This window comes from Anneissia japonica, unplaced genomic scaffold (assembly GCF_011630105.1).
Source record: "Anneissia japonica isolate Jap-2015-1 unplaced genomic scaffold, ASM1163010v1 scaffold287916_len461452_cov168, whole genome shotgun sequence".
Lineage (NCBI taxonomy): Eukaryota > Metazoa > Echinodermata > Crinoidea > Comatulida > Comatulidae > Anneissia > Anneissia japonica.
The window spans coordinates 175,463-185,948 of record NW_022690767.1 but is presented as its reverse complement, the minus strand read 5'-3'; the positions used below and the strand labels follow the sequence as shown (position 1 = coordinate 185,948).

At 32.0% G+C, this 10,486-nt stretch overlaps 1 protein-coding gene across 1 annotated transcript; it reads left to right on the top strand.

Annotated features, from left to right (window-relative positions):
* The first annotated feature begins 928 nt into the window (after window positions 1-928).
* On the top strand, window positions 929-10,407 carry LOC117099949 (NACHT, LRR and PYD domains-containing protein 3-like). The gene is made up of 6 exons (XM_033239480.1): window positions 929-982; window positions 2,411-2,506; window positions 3,872-4,402; window positions 5,275-5,460; window positions 6,581-6,625; window positions 6,982-10,407. Exons 1-6 carry the CDS (start codon window positions 949-951, stop codon window positions 9,837-9,839), a joined length of 3,750 nt encoding a protein of 1,249 aa, XP_033095371.1. The 5' UTR covers window positions 929-948; the 3' UTR covers window positions 9,840-10,407.
* The last annotated feature ends 79 nt before the right edge of the window (window positions 10,408-10,486 follow it).

The window sequence follows — 10,486 nt, the reverse complement described above, 5'->3', positions numbered from 1 at the left end:
TGTATTTACTTTAAATTACCTGCTTCGAAGCCATAAACCTACGTCCACCACAGCCCCACCGTGGTTGGGACTGAGGTGGAAAAAATTGAGGAAATAGTACTGTTCCTCTAGATGGCCGGAAAAGACACTTTTATATAGTAAAATTCATCATCATCACTCCATTTTATTGGCTAATTGAAGCGGCAACAAATTTGTCGTGATCTTTATCAGGGATTTTCGGCAAGATCTGATTAGTATGTGTGATGTACCGTAGAAAATAAAACCTAAAAAACATGGTCTTTGACGTAAAGCTTCAAGTCCACATTCACCTCAGCCCCACCATGGCTGGGGCTATGCACTGTATGTAGCATAAACAAAAATAGGTGCAGTTTAATTTTTTATTTCGTCATTAATCTGTAGAATGACCATCTCTACTCTTATGTGTCAGTAACACTCAGAAAGAATTTACTATACTATAGGTCTATATAATGTCCATTTTCATGGTTTTTTGCAGTTTTTCTTAATTTTTGATGGCTCATAACTTTTGATTGAACAATTGGATTTACATGATATTTGAAATTTAGGCTTTTCTTTGGCCAATAATCATTTCTCTCAATTTTGTTAAATTTCGAGTGGGTGGGGTGGGGTCAAAAAGCTAATGGAATTGAAGATATCATTGCTTAATTCTTTTTTTTTTTTGGGTTAATCAGACTTTTATAGTATTTGGCTAATTATTTTCATACCAAATTAGTCAAATTGATAATTTTTTTTTTTGCCAGCTTTAAACCCTGTAGCATAGCCCTCACCATTTTTGGTTCATTTTTGGTTGTCTTGTTGAACAAAGTAGTTCTTGGTTGATTGACAGAATCACTCACTAAATAGTTTTGGACTTGGTAAACTGCAAACAACAGTCTGAGTGTTGCTAATAAAGTTTGTTTTCACTCCTTATAGATTGATCAATTGTAAAAAATGAGTTACAGTATGAAAGGAGACACATCAGAAGGTAAGTGAAAAAATTATCTTATTTCATTATTTTTCACATAGTTCAACCACTGTATTTGTGTGTCCTGAATTTCATTAGAAACAAGTTACTACCAACTGTAATATGTGTACTGGCAGTTATACCCTTCTAATTAGACATTTGGCAGCCAAACATGTTGGCGATAGAAGACTGCATATAATGAAGGGAGAACTGTGCACAATGTGTGTAGGATATGTGATATGTGTAGGCTATTCAGTCCACAAATTTCAAGTCGGCAATCAGCAATTGCCGACCATATTGCCGAGCCAGAATTGCTACAGGACGCCAATTGTTTGCCGACCTAGGCCTAGATTTTGTTGCTTCAAAAACTGCTTGGAAAGTCAAAAACTTTTACTGAAACAGGCTATAGGAGACACTAAGTTTCATGTAAGTCGTCAAACCAAGGAAATTGGTGGTTCATAAAACAGATTTGTTTGTACAATAACTATTTATAATAGGGGTGCAGTACATACGATTTGTGTACAATCGTCTTGTCTTTCTCGCCTAGTCGTTTCGTAGGCTAGGCCTAGGTAGGAATGACGCTAGCCAGCCAAGGCCTACAACATCACCCAATTGAAGCCACGTGGGCCGCGTAGATCGTAATACTTATCTAAATCTATTATTTGTCTTCATTTTACAGTATTATTATCATATTTAAAATTCTGTTTATTATCTAAAAACAACAAAATTCAACATATTGTAGGCCTAATCCAACCGTCCGTTTACTGTTTGTAAATACATGTTTGTGGGTTTGAGTCTGGTTAGTACTGAATGAAAAATACATTTTTTCCATTTAAAATAAGTGCTGTAAAAACTCGACTGTTCTTAAAAATGTTAGTTACTTTTGCAGAAAAATGTTTAATGAATATAATTAGTATATTACTGTAACTGATTAATATTCCAATTCAATTGAGCAATCAAACTAAGTACTTATTTGTATTTACTCTATTTTACTTATTTTTAATATATGTATTCCTGATATTTTAAAACAACTAGTATATATGTACAGTATTATGTTTTTACTTTATCTATTTATTTAGACACTTGCATTTCAATTTTAACACATGATGTTTTACATCAGCTAGGTTTCTTTGTGAAGGTTTAGGAAGTAGAGAATTGTTTTGTATTCAACTGAGAATATATCCTGGGGTTTTGACCTATGACCCTGGAATTGGAAAGCAAACTATCACAAAGCTACAGCTTCTCATGCATTTGTGGGTCTAAAGTTTCCTGCGAGTTGCGAGAGTCTTGCAGAACTCAGGACAACCTCCCGCTCTCCTGCGAACAAAGAAACAATCTTCCAAAAAATATCCCAGCTCCTGCAAATTCATGATATTTGCATGATTTTACTATGTATTACCTGAAATCAGTGGATATAAGGCATATAATATTTCTACAATTGTTGAACAGATAGTGAAGATGCCTGTGAAGATGAACCAGAAAAGAAAAAAATGAAAGGAAAATTCAAACAGAAAAAAACAAAGTCAATAAGGCAATCAAATCAAGGTACAGTATATGTTATATTTTGTATTAACTTTACAGTAAGTTAGTACTCAACAATACATGTTTGCATGTTTGTGGGTTTTATTCTGGTTGATACCGTATGAATAATTCAATTTTTTTTCATTTAAAATAAGTGCTGTAAAAAATCCACCTTTCTTAAAGATGTTAGTTTGTATATTACTGTAACTTTTTAATTTTCAAAGTCAATTGAGCAATCTAAGTATGTATTTGTAATTAACCAATTTTACTTTTTTTTTTCTTAAAAACATTTTAAACCAACTAGTATGCATAAATCAGGAAGACCTCCAGCTCTCCTGTGAACAAGCAAACAATCTTCCAAAAAACAACTAATCATCTGCAAATTTATGATATTTGCATGATTTTACTATATATACCAGAAATTTCTCTGTTTATCAGCACACAAACAGCAAAATGTAATAAGATGTCTTTTGAAAGCTCATTTAACTAGGCCTCCCAGAAGTTGCTTCTTTAATCTTAATACAGCTGGCTTCGGCAGGCCCGTAGCCAAGGATGGTTTTTATGGTTCGGGCAAACCACTTTTCTAACCGCCAATCCCCCCTTCTCTTTTCTGGTGAACCCATATCCCTCACATTTTTCGAACAAGTCCTACAACCCAACTAATGCACCTCAGACCCACCTAGATTTTTGCGGAATGTTTTGCATTTTTAAACATACTGTAACTGCTTTTATAGCATTTTTATAGAACACAAAAATCCCCTAGTACCGGAGGTCTCGCCGACTCCATCAGGAATTCCCCCTTGAATGAACCTAGCTAACTGCTTCCCTGGCTTGTTTATAATTGGTGTACAATTCTGCTGCTGCTTCTGGCATTTTTTCTACTCTATGTGGCGTGACTGGATTTCCCGTACGATTAAACATCGTAACAGTACTGGGTTTGGTCTACAGGAGTTTGTGCTGCGAACAGGTCATTCCATTCATAGAAGAAGCCTTTTGATGGAGAAAGTGTACCATTTTAGCAAAGGTTTGCCTAGGTCGAAACTAACTCTGGCTATATAAAATTGAGATTGATAAGATTGAAAAATATTAATCTAATTATTGTAGTGATAATATGTACAGGTTTAAATTACTTTAAATTGTTAACGTCAATATATTTACATTTAAATTGAATTGTGAAAAAGGAAGAATAGGAAAGAGATAATTTTTCAACCACAACACAAATTTGACCCAACCACATTTTCTGATTTTGTCATTTATGTTGACTTAATCAGAAGATATGGTTGGTTAAGTCATGTATCATGCATAGGAACGTTGACGCCTGCAAGGCTCTGGTTTTGTTATTATCATTGGTTTCATCATGGTTAAAATTGATATGTTTATTATTTCCAGGAATCTCCGATGATGATTACCGTGAGCTATTGCATGATATATCAGAATGGTATGATGGAAGTGACTCCATTAGTATGCTGAAAGTATTGTACAGAGATCATGTGACTGATGTTCATACACTAGATAAAGCTAATAAGATGCGTGACTTGCTGGAAAACTTGCATACTTCTGGGAATCTGAGTCCAACAGATCTTAATATTCTGTATGACACCATAAATATAACTAAACAATTTGGATTCCAACCAAAAAATGAGGATCTGCTTCCATTATTCCAGAATGTTAGGAAGTTTGAAATATCAAAATTCACACCACACAGGCAAAAGCTTGTAAATCTAGGAATGACATTGAATGAAGCGGATGTAGCAACACTTGATGGTTGGTTTAACACACAACAAAAAAAATATGCAGACAGTTGGCATTTAATTAAAGATCTAGAACATAGAAGAGTGATTTGTGAAGAAAACATGAAAGCATTTATTGAAACTTTGAAGAAGCTCCAACACTTTTTGGCTGTGGAAGCTCTTATAGAAGGTAAACTTAATCTGGGATCTATGACTTTTTTAAACACTTTACAGACTAACAAACTTCATTGCAAATACACATGCTTTTGTTAATGTAGTGAACTTCTTCTTCATAGTTGTTGAATGACAGTTATATTTTATCTGTTCCACACAAAACTCAAAGTAATTACCTATGGAGATTTGATTTTAAAAAGTAAAAATCCTGAATTGTTTACGTGGCTTTTTAACTATAAAACAAGGCTATATTTTCAGTACTCAGATAATAAAAAAGGTTTTAGGTTTTAAATCAAAAAAAATTCTTGAAGTGGTCGCTCTTATACTTCAAATAGGTAACAAATCCTGTGGGGGGTTGACCAGTAAAGTAATTCTAAGTTTGCGTAAACTTGTTTTACGTCTGGGTATGGATAATTTAAAATCATTTTTGAATATTGCTCTATAATTATTTTGAGTGTTCTCACAATATTCAGATAGACTATGTTGTAAATTATATAATGAAGACTGGAGTCGCATGTGTGCTCCAAGAAATATAGAATGTAAAAAGAATATCTGAAGTTGATGTACAATCATTGAAGATTCATTGAATATAATAAAACTGATATTTGATAGTTCCTGCTTTCTTTATCAACTTTAAGTGGTAAGCTCTAACAGTTTAGTATAAAGCTTAAATATATAAAGAAAAATTTGAGCTTTAATATAAAGGTGCAGAGTGAGTTTTAAAACTGGATAACGTGTGCCTCTGGCATATATGTTTTTAGTACATAATAATTGTTTCAAATAATACACTGCACCATATGTCCAATACCATAATAAATGAGTTCTCATTTATAATCTTATTGAGTCAGAAGTATGTTCTTTAAAATTGAGAAATTTATCTTTTGCTAGGATATGGTGGATCAGCAAATGATGTGGGAGAAAGTACAATGTCTGGTCATCGACAGCAGCAACCCCCTCCAGCAAGACAATCGTTCCTGCCTCAACAGCTGCAGCAGCCCCAAGAACAGACGCTGACTTATCAATATTTAATCCGAAACCAGTCGACGACCAATTCGTTGGGATTAGATGTGCAGGGTAAACACCCGATGCAAAGCCTTCATTGTCGTCAATATAAAGCCTATAGTATTGTCAATACCATTAATTACTATTATGTATACAATTGAAGTAAAAAAAAAAAAACATTTAATCAGACAAAATTTGAATAAAATATATTAAATATTAATTGAGTTTCAATTTATTCAATTATAAAAATAGTTATTTTAAAATGTCACCGAATTCACCCACAAAAAAATCCCATTCAGAAAGTCTAAAAAATAAATAAAAATAATTTAATTTTTATCATTGTCTTGTCAATACCAATAATTATCATTAGCCCACAAAAAAATTAAAAATTGTGTTTGTCACATTTTGGGAATATAAAAAGAAATGAGTAGGCCGGTAGGAAAGTTTTTTTTTAATGTGTTTTTGCCTAAAAAGTAAAAAATGCAAGCAAATACCAATTATAAATCTATATTGAAGAGCAAAACTGTCACATAACATTGTTGCATTGCCTACCATCACAAGATAGGCTTATTCCAGCCTTTTTTAGCTCATGGAAAAAAATTTTTTTTTTTTTTTTAGCATATTTTTATTAACAACTCAATAGTATATAGTATGGCATGTAACAGATTAACTATCCCATGTTTTATTTTACTTTCATTTATATATACTCAACCTCTGAATTGCAATATGTTCCTGGATTATTGCTTGAGTTTTTAACCATTTTTTTGGTGTAAAAATAAGCCCTTGATGTTAATCATATAAGAACAGTTTGCTCAAAAGATATGGTACTTTTTCATAGGATTTGCATTTTAAAATGTTTAGCTAAAAGTACATGTTTAAACATGTTGGAGAAATGAAATGTGGTCAGTTTTGTTATTTGTAATTCATAATATTTGTTAATTGTTCGTCATGGTCAATGCAGATTATGAATGTGAATCAAAAATTTTATTCTGAAATTTTTTAAACACTGTACCGTCTCTGTATTTGATTTACTATAGTGATCTAACATACAGTCGTCTCACAAGATACATACAAAAAACCCTCCAATTCAGTTCTTAACTGCTATTTCTTGTAAAGTAGCTGAATAAATGTAATCACTATGCTAAACCATCAAAAACGTTTTAATAGATTTGTTCTCAAATTTAATTCACAGGCACCCCAAGTATATCTTCAAACTCTACTGGGCTTAGTGATGAAGGTAATACAAAGTTTTGAATTTGTTATAATTAATATTTTTTATTTTTTTCTCCATTTTGCTACGTACCTATTATTTTTATAGTAATTATTATTGTCACTATATATTATACAGTAGGGCAATGAAGACCTGTGCTTTGTGTGGAACGAAATTGACTTATAATGTATAATAGAAATCTGATCTGTACTTAAAAAACATGATTTTACAAATCCCCAGATTTACGTGCGCAACAATTCTGTATCGCACATAAAATTGAATTTCTATTGTACTCACAAATGAAGATGTTACTGTAGTTGTTGAGCTCCATTCTATTTGAAGTCTCTTGTTGATTAACAAGTTATATAAATTTTTTTTTACAGACAAGATTATCAGAGAATATCTACTAAGTAGACAAAAGAGAGTGTGTAGCACTAATAGATTGTTTACACCAGCAACTTTGAATACTGCATACCATGTAGATATTGCTGACATGTTCACTGACCTCGACCTACTCAAAGAAGGTAAAAACCAAGTGAAGGATGATGCCAAGCCAACAACTTTGAAGGAGGTTTTAGATATTATAAAATCAACACCTGCATGTAAAGTTCTAATAGAAGGTGAGGGCGGTATCGGCAAATCAACCCTCCTCAGGTACTTAGCATTCAAATGGTCCACAGGGCAATCAGATGTAATCTTCAAAGGTAAAATAGTGTTTCTTGTTCAGATCAGAGATATTGATGAAGATAAAACTATTTTGGATGCTATTTTGAAACAAATAAACCTTGAGGATTTTCATCTTGAAACAGAACTTCCTAAAAATCCTATATTAATAAAACGATTTATTCGGAAACACAATGATATCATATTGCTATTGGATGGATTAGATGAATTGAAAGGTGGTTGTGAGAGTCCAATATGCATTTTTAAAAATGAAATAATGTATAAATGTAAAGTGATACTTACATCACGATCTGAAAACCTCAATGAGTTCATTAAATATTGTAGCATACATGTGAAAGTAAATGGATTTAATAGAAATAATGTAAAAAAATACATTAAGAAACATTTTGCTTTCTTTAAAAAAACTGAATTAGGCGACTTGCTAATTAAGGAGTTATTAGGACCCATGTTCAATACACATATGGAAGTATATTCTATGTGTAAGAATCCAATGTTGCTTCTGTTAGTATGTGTCATGTGGGAAGAAAAGAAACACCTTCCAGCTGATAAAGCTGAACTCTTTAAGGATATTTTTAGATGCTTTTTGAATCAGTTTATTGACAAAAAAGCAGAAAAAGAGCAAAAAATCTCAATATTTGAAAATACTCCAGAGAAGTATGTTGAGGCAATGCTTCTGTTAGGAAAGTGTTTCTATGAAAGCTTAAAGAAAAACCAACTTTCAGTTAACAAGAGAGATTTGAAAGGACCAAACGAAATGGTTGCACTGGCCTTAAAACTGGGATTTGTATACGAAGATACACCAAATCTAAAATCAGATTTCGATGAGATTTTTACGACGCCTCACAAGTTAATAGTAGAGTCATTAGTAGGGTTTTACTTATACAAACTATGTCAAACAGAAATGGAGAATGAGTGTTCAAAGGACATGGAAATACTACTTAAGCCATTGGCTGATAATGAATGGCAAATGATAAGAAGAAGTGAATATTTTCACATGGCAAGGGTGTTTACAATTGGATTCCTAGGTGCCAAGTCTGCTAGGTTTTTAAGTCATTGGATATCTAATGATGTCTCAACATATCATTCTTTAATGACATATTTAGAATTTGTAAAAAAAGAGCACATGGATACAGTAGAAAATGCAGTTATTGATCACATGACCATGACAGATTTAGAAATAAAGCCACATATTTATGGAATTTGTAAATCAGTAAGAACATTTATCAGTTACATCATTCCCAATGTAGGGCTTAATCAAAATAAGCATTTCATACAGCTTATGAGAATAATTGGATATATATATAAACATCAATGTTTAAATGAAAAAGTGTTAACTGACATTAATCGTTTTTTTAGAGGGATGTCATCAGGAGTAAAAGGCAGAATGCTTGCTCATGTTATGATTGCTGCTGTATCAAATGATACACAAAGCTATTTGTTTAAAGAAATAGTTTGTAGAATATGTATTGCTGATGATGTTTCATATTTAACAGCTGAGTTTCGGAAACTGAATTTCAAATATAATATAACAAATTATAATTTGTCGGAGCAAACGACAGTTTCATGTGCGGTTCATTTGTTTACTAATGCACCACAACTTACTGCTTTACATTCATATGGTTCATTTGCTATGAATGATGTGATTAGAGAGTGTTCAAGTAGAAAAGTCAAGTTGGAATTAAGGCAGCTTGATATCAGTAAAAATGATCTCAGTAACATTAATGGGTCTTCATTTGCATCCTTATTTCTTACAACTAAACTGAATTTCCTTTACCTTAATGATTGCAGACTGTCTGGTGATATTATAAGTGATATGATTAGAGAGTGTTCAAGTAGAGGAGTCAAGTTGGAATTATCGCAGCTTGATATCAGTAAAAATAATCTTAGTAACATTGATGGCTCTTTATTTGCGTCCTTATTTATTTCACCTGAATTGAATATGCTTGATCTGATTGGTTGCACTCTGTCAGGTGATATTATAAATGATATGATTAGAGAGTGTTCTAGTAGAGGAGTCAAGTTGGAATTAGAGACGCTTAATATCAGTAATAATTATCTTTGTAACATTGATGGTTCTTCATTAGCATCCTTATTTATTACACCTACACTGAATATGCTTGGCCTGAGCAATTGCACTTTGTCTGGTGATATTATAAATGATATGATTAGAGAGTGTTCAAGTAGAGGAGTCAAGTTGGAATTAGAGAAGCTTAATATCAGTAATAATAATCTCAGTAACATTGATGGCTCTTCATTTGCATCCTTATTTATTATTACACCTAAACTGATTATGCTTAACCTTGCCAATTGCACTTTGTCTGGTGATATTATAAATGATATGATTAGAGAGTGTTCAAGTAGAGGAGTCAAGTTGGAATTAAGGGACCTTGATATCAGTAATAATAATCTCAGTAACATTGATGGCTCTTCATTTTCATCCTTATTTATTACTCCTAAACTGAAGCATCTGTACATGAGTAATTGCAGTCTCTCAGGTGATACAATGAATATTATTAGAGAGTGGTGTTCTAGTAGAAAAGTCAATTTTGAATTATAACAGCTTTACACCATTCAATTGTTCCAGTAGAAGAGTGAAGTTGGATGTAGCTTTATATCAGTGGTAATAATCTTAGTAACATTTGGTTTTTTAGACTACAATAAGGCAAAAGATAATAGTTATCCTACATTTTTACAATCTGCAACTTAACCCTTTGGCAAGACAAGAGGGTTTTTTTTAGGTAAAAATGACCAAATACAATTATTTGATCGTTGCTGTCTCGCCACTTGGATAAAAAGAAAAAGCAGCCTTCATTTTAAACCATTTAGAGTTACTTTAGTTTCTAATGACTGAAAGAATACTGTAAATAAGTTAATCATAAATAAGTACAGGCCTACTCAATTAATTTGATTAAATATTATTATGTAAATAATTAAATGAATAAGCTAAATGTGAATACTTGTATAGTTTATGAACTTGTATTTATTAAACCATAAATGATTAAATAAATATTGTAGTAAATTGGCCTACTCAATTACTGCTCTTTGTATATAAATTATTAAATAAGTTACACAATAGTACATAGGCCTACTCAATTACTACTGTCTGTATTATAAATTATTAAATAAGTTACACAATAGTACATAGGCCTACTCAATTACTACTGTCTGTATTATAAATTATTAAATAAGTTACACAATAGTACA

Bases quoted from the DNA above. Each gene is read 5' to 3' on its own strand.
- LOC117099949 (XM_033239480.1), top strand. From the start codon at position 949: ATGAGTTACAGTATGAAAGGAGACACATCAGAAG. The intron at 2,507-3,871 runs GTACAGTATATG...TATTATTTCCAG, and splicing joins AATAAGGCAATCAAATCAAG to GAATCTCCGATGATGATTAC. The intron at 4,403-5,274 runs GTAAACTTAATC...ATCTTTTGCTAG, and splicing joins TGTGGAAGCTCTTATAGAAG to GATATGGTGGATCAGCAAAT.